This window comes from Thunnus thynnus, chromosome 20 (genome assembly GCF_963924715.1).
Source record: "Thunnus thynnus chromosome 20, fThuThy2.1, whole genome shotgun sequence".
Lineage (NCBI taxonomy): Eukaryota > Metazoa > Chordata > Actinopteri > Scombriformes > Scombridae > Thunnus > Thunnus thynnus.
The window spans coordinates 1,060,124-1,083,847 of NC_089536.1; the positions used below are offsets into that span (position 1 = coordinate 1,060,124).

Sequence of the window (23,724 nt, forward strand, 5' to 3'; positions counted from 1 at the left end):
AGTGTGTGTGTGTGTGTGTGTGTGTGTGTGTGTCCAGCAGTCATTTAAAACGATGACAAACTGCCACACAGAGAAGAAAGATGAGAATATAAAAGATTCATAACGATTTCAGACTTTCTTTATGAAACATTCTGTTTGAACTGTTTCTGACAGTCAGACAGGAACACAAACTGTTCAATCATCACTAAATAATCGATCAGAGAAAAAGTCCAAACTACCTACGTAACACAGTCGTTTATTTGTTAAATATCTGCGATACTTAATGTGGAAAACAGGCTCATATGGCAGATACGTCATCAGGCTCGTTTGAGATGAACTGCGCCTGGAAAGTGAACGAGATCAGGATGCAGCAGCAGGAAGTGACAAAAAGCTGCAGTCAAGTCAGAATATACAGGAAGTCACAGAAAAGTTTACATCCTGGGTATTCAGGGTAGAATTTAACTACAACTCCCATGGTACATTTCAGTAAGAAATAGCCAATCAAGAAGGTTAAAATTCTGTTACATTCAGCAGCAGGCAGAAGATAAAGATTATGAGAAAAATTCGGCAGCAAAACTGAAAGAAGGGACCGCACCGAGAACCTCAGAGAACTGAGAATATGGTACGGAAGCCCTGAAAGGCTAGAAATGGAGATCCGATTTCCAAGTCTGATCTTAATTCTTTTCTCTCTTGTGTTCAAGAGTTAAGGACAAGTGAAAAAAAAAGGTTTTGCCCGGATCATGTTTTTTTTTCACCTGTGAAAATAGGTGGATTTTTTTTTTTTTGCCAGGATCATTTTTCTAAGTTTTTTTTTGTTTGTTTTTCATGTGTGAACGTAGCAGGTCTGTTGTTCTCTCTACTCATTTAGGCCACAAGACGGCAAAGTTGTTGTTTTTTTCTTCATCCTCTGTGAAAGTAGCAGGTGAAAAAGGTTTTTTTTGTCAGGATTTTTCTAAGTGTTTGTTGTAATACTTGTTAGCCCGCTAGCTAGCATGCTATCAGCTGTTAGCCGTTAACAGCTAATGGCAGTATAGCTAACTTGCTAATACACAATATATGTAGCTTGTGTTTAGAGGGTATGGAGCTATTAAAACTCACCTGGAAGAAAACATGAATGCTTTCAGTCCTATTTAGAAAGTGGGGTAATGGTGCACTTGTGGCCCCTTGTGGCCGAAATGAGTATTACAACAACAAACACTTAGAAAAATCTTTTTTACCTGCTACTTTCACAGATGATGAAGAAAAAAAACAAAAAACTTTGCCGTCTTGTGGCCAAAATGAGTATTACAACAGAGAACAACAGAAAAAAAAAAGTTTTCACCTGCTACTTTCACACATGGAAAAACAAAAACTTAGAAAAATGATCCTGGCAAAACCTTTTTTTTCACTTGTCCTTAACTATTGAACACAAGAGAGAAAAGAATTAAGATCAGACTTAGAAATTGGATCTCAAGACATTTTTTTGTTCTTCGTCGCCTTTCAGGGATTCTGTAATACGGTTATCAAATGTTTCACACTTTTAGTTTCATTGAAGTTTTGCCTTTGAGGTTTTTTTGTTGTTGTTGTTTCAATTTATTTTTATTCACTTTCAATTAAATTCTTTTTGTTTGATTCTTGGGAGATTTTGTTTAATTATTATGACACAAATTTAATCCCATAGACGCCCGGCTCCTGTCACCTGACTCACACTCACCTGCACACCTGCCCCTCAGACTTTGTCCACACTCAGCCAGCCAAATTCGTTCTCTCCATTTTGGCGTCCGTTCTGACTATAATGGAGTTTTTCCCAAATCTGAGTAAATTGTGTTGTGTTGTGTAAATGTGTAAATTTTGTTTGTGCAGAGTTTTGTAGAAACTCTGTCATATCTATCATCTACCACCTTTCTCTGCTCAAACTGTTGGAATCTGCTGCAATAAAGTAAATATCAGGAAGCTGCTGCAGAAACAATATAACGTTTCTTCTTTGCTGGTTTTCTGTGACTGACTTACTCATCTGTCCTCCGCAAAAGCGCCCTTTAGGAGGAGTATTACCCATTTTGGCATTTTAATGTGGATGGAGGTATTTGCAGGAATAAGCTGAAACTCCTGCTTTGGACACATGTCACTTTTGCATAAAAACTGTGATTCATGTAGCCTCAGTGTGCCGACCGTCTTGTTTCATGACTTCTGAATCTGAACGCTGACACAAAGACTTCTCCTAAAAACTCAAGACAAAACCAACAGAATTACAATTAATAAAAGTAATGAATTCATATAATCTGCGTGTTAGTCCTGTTTTTGAGTCCACTCATCTGGATTCTGAGTCATCAATGGCCAACATGAACTTTTACAGACGTCTCTCACTGCACCTTTACTAGCCCTCCTCAGTCAGAGCAGGAAGACATTTCAACCACTCCTCCATACCGATTCTCTCAGACTCCAAACGTCAGTTCATGGCTGAGATTGACGCTGGTATGTGGGTGGAAGCAGTCCTGTCTCAATGCAGAATCCATCCATTTGTATTCTTCTCTCACAAGCCCCTATGAAGAGGATAGAGGGTGATGTATGTTGTTGTAAAGCCCCTTGAAGCATGCCTCTTATTTGTGATATTGATCTATGTAAATAAAACTGACTTGACTTTTTCGTGCCAAAGTTCCTCTTTTTGTTACTATACTTCCACCTGCAGCTCAACAGGGAAACACAAAGAGGAAATTTGATGCTAAAAAGACTGTAAATTATGTCAGATATCCACTTGATATGACTAACTCAGACTGCTGAAGCTGAATAGAAGCGCCACATCAATTTTACATGCATTTTTGCACAAAATGACTGTGTGGACACATTGCGGATTTTGGCCAGGAAGAATGATTACAGCAAGGAAAACCTCTTTCACTGTTCATACAGACACCTGACTGCTGTTTTAAGACACAAAACTGTGAACCTGTGCTTTAATAATGCACTGTAAGAAAACGTTGCTTTCTTACAGTGCAGACGCTTTGCCGTTTGCTCTCGCCTCTGCTTGCATTTATGATATTCTTGTTTTTCTTCTGTGAGGAACTACGAGCAGCAGCTCCAGGATACTAATAAATCACTGGGACTGTAATTCTTTTAGGATATAATAGGCTATTGCCATATTTGAACATTTTTACAACCTCCTCAGCACAAGCCTGTACTGCAGTGACTGGAAATGTGGTACTTAGCTAAAGCTAATTGGCAGCAAGATGCCTTCCTCCTCCACTGACGACTACCACAAACTTCCACAGAAGGTTGCAGTGCTGGAAACCAGAATTGTATTGTATCTATTTATCGGGACAGTATACAGTTTTTAACATAAATGATGCACTGCACCAGAATTAGCTCAAAGCTAATTTACATATGTAGTCCCCCACAATCAAAACATACAACAGCACAACAACAAACGGTGCAAAGCAAAAACCACAGAACACATTATACAAAATACAAAATACAAAGCTACCCACAATAGCACATCACATACACCCACAATGTCAACCAGAAATCAACAATGCAAGTATGTCAAACCAAAAGCAAAATTATTTGAGAAGACCATGAGATCAAATCCAGACTCAGTGGACATCAGTTAGAAGTGAACGTGGGAGTGAATGGACTTTGTGGGAATGATACCACTTTACCATGGACAAGAGCATGCTAACACACGGCTAATTAGCACCAACAAGACTACCAAGAAACAGGAGGGCTGTGTACTGGGTAATAAATCTAAAAGTGGTAGTCCTCCCTGGAACTCTCTTGGTGCAAAGCCTAAGAGTAAATCTTTTCCTAGGAAAATGACAGGACGAATAACGGGCAGAGCCCAGCGCCCTGAGATTTGTGATGCGACTGGCTGGCCTGCATTATCATCCAGGCGGAGCGCGTCTTCAACTCCTGTTCTTAGTAGGACACAGCTGTGGACAGCTGTGAAAGGGAGAACTAGCAAAAAACCTCCCCAACAACCTAGTGTGTTCTTATCGAGTCCCTCAGGACAGTGGCACTAAAGAACTGCGTTGTGTTCTTGGTAACTATGGACTGGTCCAGCATGTGACAGAGCTCACACACAACAAGGGGCATACTCTGGACTTAATCATCTCTAAACATCTGAACATTTCTAAGGTTGTGGTGACTGATGTTGCTGTGTTTTCTTTGAGAGTGCTATGTGCACACAAACGTTCAAACAGAGGTCATCACAAAACAGTATATCATTGAAAACACCAGTGAAATATTTATTCAGGCTCTCTCTTCCACACCTGCCCTCTCTTGGGTCTCAGTCAATGAGCTTGTAGATAATTTCAGTTCTAAAATTACAAATGTTATTGATGCCATTGCACCCACTAAGGTGAAGGTTGTCTCTAGTAAGAGGAGATCTCCATGGAGAAACGCCACATTGGTCAGAATGGAAAAAAAGAGAGAGTCGAAAAGCTGAACGCAGGTGGTGAAAAACAAATCTCCAGGTTCATTATGACATCTATAAAGAAAGACTTTGCATTTATAATTTGGAACTGAGAAATGCAAGGCGGTCCTTCTGCTCTGACATCATTGCCAAAAACAATAATAATACACGTGCCTTATTTGCTGCTGTCGACAGGCTAACAAACCCTCCTGTGTCAGTAGCCCCTGAACTTCCATCCACCAAGGCCTGCAATGAATTTGCCTTCTTCACTGACAAAATTCAGAAAATTAGACAAGCAGTCAGTGCCTCCATATCAGGTGCAGGATATGTGTTGTCCCTGTGTCCACTTAAAATCAATCCAAGTAGTATGACACAATTCCATCCAATCAACCATAAAAACCTGGAGGACATTATACAACATCTGAAATCCTCCTCTTGCTGCCTTGATTTTCTGCCTACAGGCTTATTCAAAACTGTTTCAAACTGCATGGCCTCAGATCTTCTACAGATTGTCACCACATCTCTTCTCTCAGGTGTCTTCCCACAGGCCCTGAAAACTGCCGTCATCAAGCCACTTAAAAAAAGAACAATCTAGACACATCACTAATGAGCAACTATGGGCCCATATCAAACCTCACATTTTCAAGTAAAATCATTGAAAAAGCTGTTTTTCAACAGCTGAACAACTTTGTGGCACTAAACAACCATTTTGATGTCTTCCAGTCAGGATTTCGACCACACCGCAGCACTGAGACTGCTCTTGTTAAGGTCTCCAGTGACATACACTTAAACACTGACAGCGGCAGAATTACAGTATTAGTATTACTGGATCTCAGTGCCGCATTTAACACGGTCGACCACAACATATTACTAGACAGACTGGAAAACTGGTTGGGACTTTCTGACACTCAGTACTAAACTGGTTTGAATCATCACTGCTGCAACTCTCAGTTCTTTTAAATCACAGCTGAAGACTTTTCTGTTTGCATTTTGTTAAATCAAATAATTATTTGTTTCTTACACTACACTGTAACTAATTCTAATAATAATTTATATCTGCCTTATTTTATTTTAGCTTCTTTTTGTTTTCTATTCTCTTAGCTATTTAATGACTTTTTAAACTGTATTTAAATGTCCTTTTATGGTGAGTTTATTTTGTACTTTGTCTCGATGCTTTTAATGTTTTATGTAAAGTACTTTGAATTGCCTTGTTGCTGAAATGTGCTATATAAATAATCTTGCCTTGCCTTGCCTATAACGTATATGTAACACATATCAAAGAGAATACTATGATAAAGCATATAGTGTAACAATAACAACATCTAAGCACAGTTTTATTATATTATATAGTGATATAATGCAATGTAAATAAAGTAGTTCTAAAATGACGTTTGGCTTCATATTTTAATACACTCAGGGTTTTTGGCTGTAGTGGAATCCTTTATGAATGTAAAACCCTTGCAGACTTGTCTCATTTACACCTCCACCAGGGATTAGCAGTTATACATAAAACATGTGTTAAATGTACTCTGATATCCGCTGGTAATATGAATTAACTGAATCAGGGGTAAAGCTCCACTAGGCTGGCAGCCATGCGAAATTTATTCAGAAATCCTCTGAAGTCCTGCCAGTCATTAAGCTTCAGTAAGACAGAGTTTTAATTTGTGGAGACTTGTCTCGTGTTTTCACCTGTTTCTGAGGTTTTTATACTGATCCCACCTACCTGCTGGTTCTGGATGTTGTCACTACAAGTACTTTCCTTTTACTCCAAAGACTCAGAGTGTCAGAGTGAGAGAGCTGAAGTTCAATACAAACCGTTGTTTTGTTGAAAGGTGTTCAGGTATTAAGCTTGATTTATACTCTACACGAGGGGATTACTGAGAACCTGCTTCGTGTTGTCTTCACTCTCAATGAGCTCTACCTGCATCACAAACACACAAGCAGCTTTCCACCTGTTTTCAAGTGTTTTGGACAAAAATGAGAAGAGAAACTGGGCCTTGTTTCCCAAAAATGATCGATCTTAGAATTCAAGAGTGTTTTTGACACCGGTGGAAGAAGTACTCAGATCACATCAATATAAAAATTCTCCATTACAAGTAAAAGTCCTGCATGAAAAACCCTACTACAGTAAAAGTACATAAGTATTATGAGCTTGATGTAGTTAAAGTATTGCAGTAAAAGTAGTGGTTTGGTCCCTCTGACTGATATATTATTATATATGACATCATTAGATTATTAATAGTGAAGCATCAGTGTTAGAGCAGCATGTTACTGTTGTAGCTGCTGGAGGTGGAGCTAGTTTACACTACTTTATATACAGTTAGCTAGTTTAGTCCAGTGGTTCCCAACCTAGGGGTCGGGCCCCTCCAAAGGGTCAGCAGATAAATCTGAGGGGTGGTGAGATGATTAATGGGAGAGGAAAGAAGAAAAAACAAAGTTCTGATACACAAATCTGTTTTCAGTTTTTGGACTTTTTCTCTAATCTTTGATTTTTGCTGAAATATTGGATCATTTGAACATTTATTGAAATGAAAGCATGTGAGAAGTTTAGAGGGAAAAATCACTATTTGGTGGAGCTGTTAACAACTCATAGACATGTGAAATGTGACCCCGACTACACACTGCTTTTTGTAAGACGTCAAAAGACAAAAAGGTTGGAAACCACTGGTTTCATCTTTAACAATGTGTTGTATTTTAAAAGCTTGTTATATTATCCATTGTGTCAAATCTTCATCTGAAAAGTAACTAAAGCTGTCAAATAAATGTAGTGGAGTAGAAAGAACAATATTTCCCTCTGAAATGTAGTAGAGTGGAAGTATAAAGTAGCATCAAAATTCACTTGAGTAAATGTACTCCATGTACTTTCCACCACTGCTTTTCTATGAGTGTTTCTATGAACGCTCACACATTTTTCCCAAAGCAGAACTTAAGAGCGTGTGCACATTCGCGCCATTGAGAGTTTCATAACATCAGCTGTCTGTGATGATGAAGATGTTGCTGAATACATTTTAAAGTAACTTTGCATATTTAACTGTCTGTAAGACATGATATATATTGAAAATACACACATCATAAAATATAAATGTTGTAAATGACACAAAGAAATGTTTTTTTTCCTTGAAATTGCTCAGTATGTGTGCAATATGCAGTTAACAGTCTACTGTCTTTATAATTCATGTTCCTGGCTAAAACTGGTTTGAGAAAGTAAATTTCGATTGATTAAGCTCCTGCTGGAGGCAGACAAAGATCGACTGAAGATCATGTTAAAATTAAAATGAAGCAGTAGCGGTTCCTATGAGTTTCATGAATATTCAATTCAATTCAATTCAGTTCAATTCAATAAATCTATATTGTCCTGAAGGGCAATCCTGGTGCAGCATAAAAAACATGGGAGAACCATTCTGTGTATACAAAAACAAAAAAACACTACAAACAACAAGTAATAAACATCAAGTTTACGAAGTACAATGAGTAAAAAGTGCAACAATGAAAGGTGGACTATAGTTCATGATTAGTGGCAGAAATTGCCTCAGGACTGAAGGAGCCTGGAGCTCTGTAGCTTCTCAGCCTACGGACTATATACCTCCACCCAGAGGGCAGCAGGTGGAACTGCTGGTACCAGGGGTGGGATGGGTCGGCCAGGATGGAGGTGGCCTTTTTGTACAGAGCGCAGAGACTGAGCTGGGACACCCCTGTGATCTTAGAGCAGTTGTTCACCAGTCTCTGTAGCTTTGTCTAACTTCTCACCTTAAGATTCCCAAACCAGTAGATCAGGACAAAAGTTAAAATTAAATTGATTTAATAAAAGATTTATAAAACAGAGTCACAACCTTTTTGTCCACATCAACAGAGTTTAGTTTCCTCAGTAAAAACAGTCTTTGTTGTGCTCTGGAGCGGATGGTGTTTGTGTTATCCTCCCATTACAGTTTGTCTTCAATGATTGTGTCCAGGTATTTGTAGGTACTAACAATCTCAACTGTGTTGTCTGCTATGACAGTCTGAGATGGAGTGGGTGGGTTTTTTCTAAAATCAGTCAGCATGTCCTTCGTTTTACTTGTGTTGATCTTGAGGTGAGAAGCTTTACACCAGTCAATAAAGTCATTTAAAACCTTCCTGTGCACAGACTCATCGTTGTAAAGCAAACTGACAACAAAGGAATGATTGGTGTATTTTATCATATGCCTATTCTCATACAGGCTCCTACAACTGTCAGTACACAGTATGTACAGTAAGGGGAATAAAATACAGCCCTGAGGAGAACCAGTGGAGGAAAGCCACTTATTGGACAGGACTCTGTTACCTCTCACTCTCTGGGGTCTGTTTGTCAAAAAGTCCAATATCCATCCCACCAAAGAGAGGTCTAAGGTGAAATGGGATATGACCTTCTCTGCCATGATATGGGGCTGTGTGGTATTAAAAGTGAAGAAGTCGACGATTAGGAGGCAAGCAAGAGTTTTCCCTTGTTCGAGATGGCTGTAAAGGAGGTTAAGTAAAGTGAGTGTAGCATCGTCCACCCTGCCATTGCTCCTATGGGTGAACTGCATTGGGTCCGCTATGGCAATTTGTTAATGATAAGAGATTTGATGATTTTCTCAAAACATTTAATCAGCTGAGACGTGAGAGCAACTTTTGCACATGAGGCTCTGGTCTTTAGTTATGGTTTACGGTCCAGGAGGCAGATGAAATATCAAGGACTGATGGCAGTAGTTTACTGATATCCAGGTGATTATGAACACTATGGGTGTTCACTTAGACACAAGGAGGCCAACAAGGCCTTCACACAGTCAACAAAACAGCAACAATTATGGATCAAACTGCATTCAGTGACTACAGCCCTCAAATGCCCTGAATACTTTTCTCACTCAAACACAAACAACCAACAAAACTCTGTGGATCTGCAGAACAGTTTATACATGTTTACATCCTCACTTCATAATGTCACTCTGGTCATAGGTGACTCCATCATTAGGAATGTCAGAACAAACTCTGCAATAACTGGTTCTTAATTCTCTGTCACCCACTCCAGTGCTCCGCTAACACTCCCAATGACGTCCACTCACTCTGACCAGTTCCACCACTATTGACATCCCTGGGGTCCAAGCACCAGTCCTCTTGGGTTCCTCATGCTTCTCTTCCATTGCTCATGTGGAGCCAGGACCCTCTATCAACCCTATAAGGTCCCCTATTCCTGACACTTCTTTTTGTAATAGGTCAACAAATAGTTTTAGACTTGTGAACTCCTCCTGCAATATAAATGCCACTAAGTCCAGCTGCAACATGGACAGCTCCAGGCTGCCATCCCCACCACCTACAGTAACTGCTGAGTGCTCCTCCTGTCGGTCATCTCCTGCCTCTACAATCCCAGTCATCTGCAAAAACAGGCTGTATCATCCCAGAGGCCTCAGCGGGGAGCTAATACTTGCAACCTATTTCACATCAGCTGTGTGTCTGCCCCTAATCAAGTTTTAGTTAATACTCCTCTTGATTTCTGAAATCACAGAGGTCTTGGATTAATCCATATGAATGTGAGAGGCTTGGTACCAAATATGGACTCCATCAGAATCTGGGTCCAATAAACCAATCAAGATATTTTAATACTAACAGAAACTTAGTTGACTGATGAAATTAAGGACGATGTCATTGCACTTGATGGCTACAATACATAAGGGTGGACCGAACCAAAGTGGTGGAGGGCTTGTTATTATTGTGAGAAACTCTTGCTGTCTCTGTGTTGCGCTCTGTGTCTCTGCCAAAAGAATTTGAACTGCTAGCATTAAATGTCTCTCTAAATCCTAATAATAATACGGTGGTAATCAGGGCCTATTACCCCCTGTCTGCCCATCAAAGTGCTGGATAAATTGGTAAATTTTATATCTGAGGATTCTAAAGTTTTGCTCATGGGTGACCTCAACCTTGAAATCACTGTATTGAATTAGAATTTAACTCAGCTCATTTCTTTACCTTCTCCGCCAGAAAAGTTGACCCTGATAGATATAATCCTAACGAACAAACAGCATAAATTCACAGCCAGTGGTGTGTTTGCACTAGACTTAAGTGATCATTGTCCAATTTTCTGCGTTAGAGATTCCAGACAAAAAAAAGAAAGAGGGACTTTAAACATTTTGTTGAGCAGGCTTTTCTTCATGATTTATTTCCCAGTGATATCACAAGGTTATGTGCTATTCCTGACCCTGAATTAGCCCTAAGCCATTTCACAGATGTTTTAACTCCTTAGCAAATAAGCATGCTCTCTTTTGGAAAGGGTAAAAATAAATAGATTGAATCCTTGGTTCAGAGATGTTAAGGTTAATGGATGTAGCATGGGCAAAAGCATGAGGCTCAAAGTCCTCTAAGGATTGGAAGTTCTTCAGACAGTTGAGAAACAAATGTGTCAGGGCAATTAGAAATTCTAAGTCAAGTTATTTTGTTGATACGTTGTTTGATTGTAGTGGTAATCCAGCAAAATTTTGGAAAACAATTAAGTCACTAAATTATGGTCGTGCTTATTCTCTGCCCAAGCACCTTCCTCTAGATCCTGTCCTTGTCTCAGAAAAAAAGATATTTTTAATAGTCATTTTATTTCTTCCGGTCACCTGTTTGAAAATCCAAATCTATCTACAATTGCTGCAATCAAAGATGGGCTCAATTGTAATAGGTTTCTTTTATAGAAATAAGCAGTGCCTCTCTTTTAGAAGTAAGTTGCAGATTGTACAGGCAATATTTTTATCAGTGCTTGACTATGTAATTAACACCCATGTCACTGACCTGTGATGCTGTGTATCACAGTACTCTTAGATTTATTACAGGAAACAGTTTTAGAACCCATCACTGTATGAGAAGTTAGGGTAGCCATCACTAACCACTCAATGGGAACAACACTGTCTTGTTATTATTTATAAAGTCATCCTAAATAAGCTATCATTTTATTTATCATCACTTTCAAGACTTAGAAATATGGGATGCCGTACCTGTTCACAAGAATGCATTACCTGGATATTTTATGGAAAAAACTGCATTCACCTGTTATGCTCCTCATACGTGGAATAAATTAGACAAATGTTTATCCCTAGAACATTTTAAGATTCTGCTGGAAGATGTTTTATATAATGAATGCTCCTATTTTTCATAATGTGTCTGTTTTATCCCTGTGTAATGTACTTATATTACTGCCATTTTGTTTTTGTTCTTTCATATTTTATAATTAATTTCTCTTGTGTATGTGTTCTATTTATGTTTGGTGTAAGATTGTTAATTGTCTGTCTATCTATCTATCCAGAACTCTTTAGTTTATGTTCAAACACTGGCATGTATTCATACTGACAGCAATCTGCTTATCAGGCTTGGATCCAGTTTGCCAAAAGTGTTTCACAAGAGACAACATTAGGTGTGATGTTGATGAGAACAGGATGGAGTCAGGTGCTTTTTTGTTTGTCAGATCTTTTTTTGTACATAGTCAGTTTTCACTCTATAAGATAATTTATGGTACTTTTTTTTTACAGCAATATTCTCATTTACTGTAATAATACTGTATCACAGTATTATAAAATTCTGTATTTTCTATTTACTTTATGACAAGAAAAGATGTACTGTCAGAAATGAAGCCCATTGAAAACTTTCCTGCTGCATTTCTATGACTCGTTCCTGTAGAAACACTGAAGTACTTTCTATAGAGAGCTACACATCTGACTGTGTTTACACTATATACACATTTATACACTATCAACCGTTAAAGACTGCATATACACAATAAAACAGTGATGTAACTTCACAGACTTTTATGTTCGTCTGAAAGGTCGATGTGTGAACAGTTAATCTTCCTCTGAATACACAATCCATCCTGTCAATATTAGCTGTGTGCGTGTGTGTATGTGTGTGTGTGTGTGAGAGAGAGAGAGACTGACTGTGTGTGTGTGTGTGTGTGTGTACAGAGATTATAACAGAGCTTCACATCTCAGAAACAATTACCGATATCAGATAAAACAAACACACACATTAAAAACGTGTGCACACACACACACACACACACACACACACACAGTGCTGTAGTATTATCATAATGACAGTTTGATCGCTGTCGTGTTTCCGTCTCATGTCAAACTGTTCAATCACAAGACAGTCAGGGTCAGAGGTCATGTGACGTTCAGAGGTTCATGTGCAGATAAATTGTTATCAAATAAAAACTAGTTTAAACGTCGTGTAGTTCATCTCGTCTCGTTGTGAATGTTCACACAGGCTGGCTGAACTAACTCACAACTAACCAGCTGACTAATAGAACTGAGTCTGTGTGTGTGTGTGTGTGTGTGTGTGTGTGTGTGTGTGTGTGTGTGTGTGTGTGTGTGCATGTCACTGTGTGTCTTTGTGCTGTTGTCATGACGACATAATGAATGGCACAGGTGTGATAATGTTCAATGTGTCTCCGGGAAGATTTATAATTTTGCCCCACCCATTTATACACCTGGACACACCTGACCAGTGCGAAGTAGGCGTGTCTGTCAGTTACTGCTCCTGAGTTCAATCCCGTCTTATCATGTTAGACCAGAAAGTAATCTGATTACTTTTCCAACTATTATTACCACTAACTAACAACAAAATAATATTAACAACAACAATAATGATAATAATAATAATAATAATGAACAAATTATTGACCATTATATTAGAGCTACAGAACCGACAAATTTATCAGTCCTCCACATATCAGCACCTCCACTGCTGGACAGCTCCTTCTACACATGTAGACCTCACACACACACGCACACACACACACACACACACACACACACACACACACACGCACACTCTCTCTCTGTCACACACACACACACATACACACACATTGAAAGGGGAGGCGGCTCTTTGATCTGAGAGCGGCTCCATTTACCGGAGCTTTAATCGGTTTGTACCAGGGAGAGAGAGAGGGGAGGGGAAGAGAGAGAGAGACTCCGTGACCGGAACGCGCTCTGCTGCACGCGGACTTCGGTATTTTTCTACCTACAGACGTCGCATCGTCCGCCGCTGCGTGACACGCGCGGTGTGTGTCTGTGTGAACCGGGAGTCTCTCCGCCTGTCTGTCGGTATTTTTTAAAGTCACTGTTGCTTCTCGTCAGTCCCGGTGTGCTTATACTTTCACCTGTACCGGATGTGAGGATGATCTGCAGACCTCCGTGAGGACCTGAGAGCTGCAGCCGGTGGAGGGAGCCGACATACAGGACGTGACCGGACCGGAGAGAGTCGGCGGTCCCGCCGGTTTGACGCGCAGTTTACCGGGACAGAAGCCGGAGACGCTCCGCTGGTAGGTGACACATACTGGGATTCAACCCGTTAATAACCCGTTATATTTTACCGAGCTGCACACACTGCATCAGCAGCAGGACTGACACTGACAGCTGCACTACAAGTACAGGTATTACTATGAGTATTAGTTATTATACTGTAGCTACATGTGTGTATTTCATCATTTGTTATCTATTATTTATAATTGATTTCTGTGATTTATTGATTGTTTTCTTCTGTTTGGACTGTAAGAGTGCCATGGATCAATTGTGATATGTCTCATGTTGATTGATTGACATCAGAAAACAAACAGCACTCTTTATATTCTCAGCATGCCGTGTCTTCTTCTTTGTTAGTAATTACTGAGGTATTCCATCTTTACTCTGGAATCAACCCAGGGACGTTACGACATGCACGGCAGCACTTCTTCACATTAGACAGGCTGTGTGTTCAAAATGGAAATGAAACAAACAAACAAACAAATTTAATCGGAACTGTTGTGGATTTCTGAGGCTCAGCTGAGAGGCTGAGGAACATGTTAAATCTGAGGTTGACAGTAAAATGTTAAAAGACATCAAACAGGTTTGAAAAGTCTTGTGGATTCACCAGATCAATAATAAAAAATGAATTTATGTTGGCATGTTTATCCGTGCATCATCAGTTTATTATTGGACATTATGTTTACAGATAAAACCATCCTGTGAAAACAGATATACACAGAAAGTAAAAGGACCTAGAGGGGAACTCTGAGGTACACCAGATGTTTCTGACGACTGAAACTGAAGCTGAGATTAAAATACAATAAGAAACCGAAGGCTTCACTCAGTATAGAAGAAAAGATCTGTGTCCATGACAACCAAAAGATAATTGGTCAACATGGTGACAGTTTTGGTCACAAAGATTATTACTGGATAGAAGTGCAGAAATGTTCGACTCTGAAATACAAATGATACATTTGGTTTAAATTGGCTTAATAATTACAGTTAACGCTGAAACGACAACAAGTGTAATATTAGACAGAACAGACTGAAACACCTGCTGACAGCTGTTTCAAACACAAACTGAGACAAACTGAAAACATCAGGAGAGCCTGAACAGCTGCTGATAAAGAGCAGCTTCGACCCGTTTTGTTGGTGCTCTGAGCTTCTGCAGACGGACTGCGGTGCAGCGTTCAGCGTCCTGCCTGAGAACAGAACGTGTTGTTGGTTCTACAACGTTCTCATTTTAGAGCTCGAAGGTTTCAGAGAACCAGAGAACAGATTCATCACAGCAACATTTACAGACTGAGTAGATTATTCAGTCAAGATGGCTGAACTATGTCAAAAACCAGCAATAGGACCAGTGGAAACAGTAGAACCAGTAGAATCAGTAGAATCAGTGGAACCAATAGAACCAGTAGAACCAGTGGAACCAATAGAACCAGTAGAATCAGTGGAACCAATAGAACCAGTAGAACCAGTGGAACCAGTAGAACCAGTAGAATCAGTGGAACCAATAGAACCAGTAGAACCAGTGGAACCAGTAGCAGCAGCGGAACCAGTACAACCAGTGAGGTGCAATTCGTCAGTTGCAGGTGTGATGTGTCTTCAGTGCAGCTGGTTGGTCGGAGGTGGTGGATGTGAAACTCAAAGGCCTCATTGGCCTGAAACTTTAGCTGAATAACTTGTTCTTCTTCAACAGCAGAAGCCTGGTGAGTCTGAAGTATTGATACAGTACTGATGAAGTATTGATATAGTATTGATGAAGTATTGATGCAGTATTGATGCAGTATTGATGCAGTATTGATGCAGTATTGATGAAGTATTGATGCAGGAGGTGTTGGTAGTGATAAAGTCACGATGCAGGATTTATAAGGTATTGATTTTGAATTAATTACTTATTGATGCAGCGTTTATGTGTTAGTGTTGTGTTTTGATACAGTATTGATGAAGCAGAAATAAAGTATTGATGAGGTACTGATGTAGTATTAATATGGGGCTGCTGTAGTTGTGATGTTTTACTTCCACAGACCAAACGGAGGAAACAGGCAGAAACATAAAAAGACAGACAGGAGATGTTGTTCTTCTGTGTTTATTGTAAAGAATGATCAGATCTGAGTCTTTCAGGGTTTAAGGAGTTGAATTTTTTACCCATAATGACAAGTCAGCTCAGCTCAGTGTGTAAAACTGTATTTTTAATAGAATTTATTTCTGTCTTCCAAATGTCTGCCGGCTTTTTATCGTATTTTTACATTTTTTCTTTCCTGACTTCTTCTTTCATCATTTCTTCATGTTTCTTTCATCTTGAATTTTCTGCTGTGCTTTATTTTTAAAGTCTCTTAAAGTTTAATGTTTCAGAGAGAAAACATGGTTCAGTGTCGTGTTTTCAGTGGGTAACAGTCTGAATAAATGCCATCAAACTGCTTCTGCTCAGTCCTGATTGGTCTGTCTGTCTGTCTGTCAGGTGGTGATGTCATCATGATGTTGCCAGTCTCGAGGTTTAAAGGTCACCAGCCTGTTGGCATGGTAACCACCACTGCAATGCCCTGGTTGTCCATCAACAGTGAACCTGCCCCCCACTGGCTGTGGTTGGCCAGCTGGTCTGGGGCAGCATACCAGGCCACACCCCCTCTGGTCTTCTACCCTCCAGCTGTGTGGATACCTGAACACACACACCTGATGCCTGAACACGCACACCTGATACAGGTAACACACACACCTGATACAGGTAACACACACACACACCTGATACAGGTAACACACACACACCTGATACAGGTAACACACACACACCTGATACAGGTAACACACACACCTATAACAGGTAACACACACACACCTGATACAGGTAACACACACACCTATAACAGGTAACACACCCACCTAATACAGGTAACGTACACGCACACACACCTATTACAGGTAACACACACACACACACACACACCTATAACAGGTAACACACCCACCTAATACAGGTAACACACACACCTGATACAGGTAACACACACACACACACCTGATACAGGTAACACACACACACCTATTACAGGTAACACATACCTGATACAGGTAATACACACACACACACACCTAATACAGCTAACACACACCTGATACAGGTAACACACTCACCTGATACAGGTAACACACACACACACCTAATACAGCTAACACACACACCTAATACAGCTAACACACACCTGATACAGGTAACACACTCACCTGATACAGGTAACACACACACACACCTATTACAGGTAACACATACCTGATACAGGTAACACACACACACACACACCTATTACAGGTAACACACACCTGATACAGGTAACACACACACACCTATTACAGGTAACACACACCTGATACAGGTAACACACACACACACACACCTATTACAGGTAACACACACCTGATACAGGTAACACACACACACATACACCTATTACAGGTAACACACACCTGATACAGGTAACACACACACACACCTGATACAGGTAACACACACACACACACACACCTATTACAGGTAACATACACCTGATACAGGTAACACACACACACACACACACCTATTACAGGTAACATACACCTGATACAGGTAACACACACACACACACACCTATTACAGGTAACACACACCTGATACAGCTAACACACACCTGATACAGGTAACACACACACACCTATTACAGGTAACACACACCTGATACAGGTAACACACACACCTAATACAGCTAACACACACCTGATACAGGTAACACACACACACACACACCTATTACAGGTAACACACACCTGATACAGGTAACACACACACACCTATTACAGGTAACACACACCTGATACAGGTAACACACACACACACACACCTATTACAGGTAACACACACCTGATACAGGTAACACACACACACATACACCTATTACAGGTAACACACACCTGATACAGGTAACACACACACACACCTGATACAGGTAACACACACACACACACACACCTATTACAGGTAACATACACCTGATACAGGTAACACACACACACACACACACCTATTACAGGTAACATACACCTGATACAGGTAACACACACACACACACACCTATTACAGGTAACACACACCTGATACAGCTAACACACACCTGATACAGGTAACACACACACACCTATTACAGGTAACACACACCTGATACAGGTAACACACACACCTAATACAGCTAACACACACCTGATACAGGTAACACACACACACACACACCTATTACAGGTAACACACACCTGATACAGGTAACACACACACACCTATTACAGGTAACACACACCTGATACAGGTAACACACACACACACACACACCTATTACAGGTAACACACACCTGATACAGGTAACACACACACACATACACCTATTACAGGTAACACACACCTGATACAGGTAACACACACACACCTGATACAGGTAACACACACACACACACACACCTATTACAGGTAACACACACCTGATACAGGTAACACACACACACCTGATACAGGTAACACACACACACACACACCTATTACAGGTAACACACACCTGATACAGCTAACACACACCTGATACAGGTAACACACACACACCTATTACAGGTAACACACACCTGATACAGGTAACACACACACACACACACCTATTACAGGTAACACATACCTGATACAGGTAACACACACACATCTGATACATGTGACACACACACACACTTGATACAGGCATTTTCAGTGTTAAACTGCTGCTGTTTCCATCTTTATATATTTAAAATCAGTCAAATGAAATACAGGAACAACGTAAACAGATCAAAGACTGCATTTCCCACAATGCTTCTACAGTCAGCCTCTGAACCTGGAAGTCGTTAAAACATGAAATGATTCGGTCAGCGTTATATTTTGTTATATACTGAAATATATGATTATATACGAAATATTGTTTGACTTTTACTGCTTATTAGTTTGTAGAATCGAAAGACGTGTCAATCTTTATGTGATCACATCTGTTGGAGTTAAAACAGTCGTCACATCTCTCCTTCAGTCTGATCTAAAGAGTCTTTAAGTCCGTTCAGCCTCCTCTGCAGTCTGGAGATAAGATGAAACTTTAATGATCCCTGAGGGCAAAGTGAATAATTGTCTGTTAATTATTGGTGGCGTTAATTATCTCATGCAGCTCTTCCTTAATTCTTTCTGCATAAACAGCAGCGACAGAGTAACAATCTGTGTTTAACATCTTATCAACAGGCCTTCTGAAGTCGTTTCACGGAGCTGATGTGATTTTTCTTTTGAAAGTTTGTTTCCAACAAAGAAAAAAACGTCTAAAATTCTAAAATGTGACATTAAGTTCCACAGCCATCCTGAAACCTTGACTGCAGATTATTCTGAGCTCTGATTCATCATGTTTGGAATAAAAGGTGTGAACCTTTTGTTCAGAGATGAAGAGAGATGAAGTGTTTTCATTTTCACGGTCATAATGGATCTCCGAGCGCTGCTTCACCTTTATTGAGAAATCCTTTTAAGAATGTGAGAACGATGTGAGTGTTTTAAGAGATTCTTCACTCACACCATCCATCCGAGAGAGAGACATAAAGAACATGTGAACATTGATGTTCTGTGATTCTTCAGATTCTTCTTTTCACGTCTGCAAGGCTGCGAGTTTGAGCTAAACAGCTCCGCTTTGCATGCTGGGATGTTGATGAGTGGAGTGATGCCATGTTGATGACGATCCCCAGACATGAAGTCCGTCACTTCTGTTAGCTGTCTTTTTTAAAAAAAAGTTACATATTGATTTGTAAACAAGAGAGTTATCTTTATGTTTTTGTCACATAGAAAAAACGTAAATATTCCTTCTTATTCTGTGTCAGGTGTGAAAGGAATACTCTAAACTACCTAAAAATACAACCTGGTTGATGTTACATAAAGGTCAGGTGATGTTAGCATGTTGGAGTAGCTAACATTTATGTTAATGCTATAAAACCATCTGAAACTGATTGTTAATATAATATAATCATATGAACATAAAACTCTTGTGTTGTTAGAATGAGTGATTTATGTGACTTATGTTTCTCAACTCAAACTGCCTTCAAAACCTAAATACAATATAAAAATTAGAAAACATTATGTTCCAGTATTTTTAAAGGATGAGTTCACAATTTTTCAAGTGTGTTTTAAACCAACAGTCAGGAGCCCAGATGAACATTAAAGCTGTTTTTCTTGCTGTAATCATTCCTCCTGTTCATACTGACCATTAGAAGATCCCTTCATAATGACCTTACAATGGAAGTGATGGAGGACGAAATCCACAGTCCTCCTTCTGTACAAAAATGTATTTAAAAGTTGATCTGAAGCTAATATGAAGCTTCAGCGTCCAAATGAGTCAAATCAAGTAGATATCTTTCAACGTTACAGTCTTTTTAGTGCCAAAGTTCCTCTTTTTGTTACTATACTTCCACCTGCAGCTCAACAGGGAAACACTGTCCGAGGAAACACAAAGAGGGAATTTGATGCTAAAAAGACTGTAAATGTGTCAGATATCCACTTGATATGACTAACTCAGACTGCTGAAGCTGAATAGAAGCTTCACACAGACTTTTAAATGACTGTGTGGATACACTGTGGATTTTGGCCTCCATCACTTCCATTGAAAGCACATTTGAAGGATCTTTTAATATCCAGTATGAACAGGAGGAATGATTACAGACACCTGACTGCTGGTTTAAGACACACTTGATAAATTGTCAACACGTCCAATAACAGCTTCCTGCTCAGTGCCGTTAATTCACTGACAAAACAAAATCACCAAACACAACAAGCTAATCTTTAACAGCACATTAGCTGACTGTTTAACATTAGCACAAAGTTGGACCCTCCACTTTCTCCTGCACCTTGCTAACACTAATGCTAGCTACAAACATCCTTATAAAAGACTAAAAACACATTTCTATCTGCTCAGTAACACCTGAACATTGAACTCTTTGTGTGGTTTTCTTGGATTTTTATTTCACACAGAACATTCTGTTCACTTCTCATTCTGAGTGAAAAGGAGTTAGATTAACTGTTTTTGTTTGTTTGTTTGTTTATTTTTTAACCTTTATTATTCAGAGGAATTTTCAATGAGAGCAATGCTCTCTTTTTCAGGAAAGCCCTGATCACATTCATACCTGGAAGCTGCCCAGTACAACCACAGTCTCATCTGCCGGCCACTGAGCAACTCCACTGGGGCAGTTGGGGTAAAGGGCCTTGCTCAGTGGTGGTAATGAGGGAGGGGCGAGCGCTGCTTCTTCACTTTCCCCTCCCAGATTTATCCTGCCGGTCCAGGGGATTGAACCGGCGACCCTCCAGTCATAACATCGCCTTTGCAAACTGTAAAGGAAGGTCTGACCTGGACTGACAACCACGCATGTTGTCTTCTTGATATTTGGGCAGATGGGAGCTTCTTCTTCTTCCTGTGTTTACATTCTCGCTCCCACCCCAAACACATCTGACCAATAAGAGGAGAGAACATTATCACCTGGGTGTTAGTGATGCCTTTTTGGTTCATTTGAAACTGAATACGTTTGTAACAGTTGACTCTTTTAAAAATTGATTGGATAAATTCTGGTCAACGACGGATATTTTTTGTGATTATTTGTGAAATTACTGTTATTTTAAAGAAGTATGTTGTGTTATTGTTTGTTGTATGGTTTGTTTGTTTTGAGTTGTAGAGTCTGGTTTGGAGGATTTAGATCCTGTACCAGAAAATTCTCTGTAAATTTCAATAAAATCAAAACAACTCATCACTGATTCAGAGCAGATAAACTGTTTTTTCTTTTTTATTGTTTCAGTGGGAACGTCCAGCTGTTGAAGTCGTTCCTGTCCTCCCTCCATTCTATCGCTCTTCACCTCTTCATCCTCTTCATCCTCTCCCCAAGGTAAGCACACACACACACACACACACACACACACACACACACACACACCCACAAACATTAGCCATGTTGCTAACATGCTAGCATGCTGGCTTGTTTCCAGTTGACCGAAGGCTGGATCTCACCTGAGGAAGTGGGCATGTTCCAGAGGCGAGACAAACACCTCCGACTGACCAATCAGATCATCCAGAGGCCAGGTGGACACGCCCTCAGGACCCATCTGCTGCTGTCTCCTTCTCGACTCTCAGGTAAGAGGTCACCTGATGAAGGTGGGTGGAGCCAGAGGCAGACGTTTGATTGAAATTGTCAAACTCGTTTGTTTCCTACCCAATCAGAATCAAGTCTCGTTATTGACAGAAGGACTCACAGTTAGATTTGTTTTTACCTTTTAGTGGTGGAAGAATTGTTGGCCACCTTTGTCGTCATGGCTACAGTAATAACCACGGGGTTAAGGTTAGGAGACGATTGTAGTTCCGCTTTTTAAAAAACGGTCTCCTGTGGGAAAGCCCACTGTTGGGTGAATGCCTTCATCAACCCTCCTCCTCTGAATGAGGAAATCTGTCCACATATATATACATCATACATACAGTTACTACGGCAGCTAGCTGGCAGCTGTCACTCAAACTAACTATAGCTCAACTAACATTACAACCTGTTTTTCTTGGGAGTACAGTCTTAGATAATCATAAAAAGTAGAAGCCAGTGTGAACGTTTTCAACTTTAAAACAATTCCAACCAACATTTTCACCTCATGAGGACTGTAATGAGATATCTGTTCTGCTGGACTGGACTGTTTTTTTCAGTCTTAGAGCCTAGATTGTTTGCGTTCATTCAAACAGACTCTTTGATTTCTCTGTTGGTCTGAACACAGATTATTTGAGCTGCATGTTTTCCCTCCACAGCCGCTCAAGTTAGTTTTTGTTTGAGGGGACGTTCAGATGCAGTCACAGGCTTGTGGAAGCCAACAAATGCAGATTAAATGTTCTTTTATTTTTGTGTGTGTGGGTGTGTGTTCATGTTGGAGATTTTCTGGCAGAGGCCCCGTTTCTCTTCAGTTTAGTTTGTCAGGATCGTTTTGTCAGATTTTCGCTAAATCGGTCTGCATGGTGAATTCAATTCTTCTTAACTTGGACTTAAAATCACAAACAGTACGACAAATAAAAGCGACACTTGTTCCCAACAAAAAGCCTGAGCAATAAAAGCAGATGTTCTGTTTGAACTGATTACATAACCAGTGAAAGGACTTCTGTGTTTTTATCTACATTCAGCAAAATCAGTGTAGGAAAAACACTGCAAAATGTGTTAATGTTTGATAAATGATCTTCACAGAACCTACATTTATATGATGTTTAATTCTGTGCGGCCTGCTTCACTGAGTTTGGTCAGACTGGCTGTCAGAGTGTTTTATTGTCCACTTCCTGTCCACACTAACCCACTCTGGGTTTGTCCACGACACAGAGCTGATATACAGATGTACGGACAAGACTAAAGCTCAGAGTCGAAAAATGAGACTGAGCCAAGAACACAGAGAGAAGCAGCTCGACGAAACACAGTCCAGCATCTAAACACAGAAATTATTATTAGTAGTAGCATTAATAATAATGGAAAAACTCAAACTCATTAAACACCAAACCTGTACTGTATACTGTACTATATATACTATATACTATCCTACGTATACTATATACTGAATGATATATACTATATACTGCCCAATATATACTATACTGTATGCTGTACAATGTCAGCAAAACTGATTCATGCCTTCATTTCAAGCCAACTTGATTACTGTAATGCACTTTTTACTGGCCTCCCGAAAAAGGCAACTGAGAGACTTCAGCTCATTAAAAACTATTTTATTATCAAGTGGACTTTATTCTATTTTCACTTTATTTTTATTATTATTATTATTACCAAGTGGATTATTATCAAGTCATTTTCCAACTTATGTTACATACGTGCTGAGGTCAGTGGTTGGTAGGTGTGTTTTAACCCCCACAGCACCACTAAGGGTACAGCTTCAGGTTGTGCCCAACACAGATAAGAGTGAGGTTAAACCAATGAGAGGACGTTCTGTGGGAAGCTGAAAGAAACTTATTTCGGTTAATCAAAACTGATGGTGAGTCCGTGTCCATTAGAAAAAGGAAAAGGTTTTGTTAAATTATGGCTTCAGAGACCTAG

The 23,724-nt window shown here is 39.8% G+C and overlaps 1 protein-coding gene across 1 annotated transcript in view; it reads left to right on the forward strand.

Moving 5' to 3' along the window:
* The first annotated feature begins 13,244 nt into the window (after positions 1-13,244).
* Positions 13,245-23,724, forward strand: part of tcerg1l (transcription elongation regulator 1 like) — a 39,374-nt gene continuing 28,894 nt past the window's right edge. Inside the window, exons 1-4 of the mRNA XM_067577319.1 lie at positions 13,245-13,652; positions 16,076-16,317; positions 21,460-21,546; positions 21,647-21,791. Of these exons, the coding sequence (XP_067433420.1) occupies positions 16,090-16,317; positions 21,460-21,546; positions 21,647-21,791 (460 nt within the window). The 5' untranslated portion in view covers positions 13,245-13,652; positions 16,076-16,089. The remainder of the gene's footprint in view (positions 13,653-16,075; positions 16,318-21,459; positions 21,547-21,646; positions 21,792-23,724) is intronic.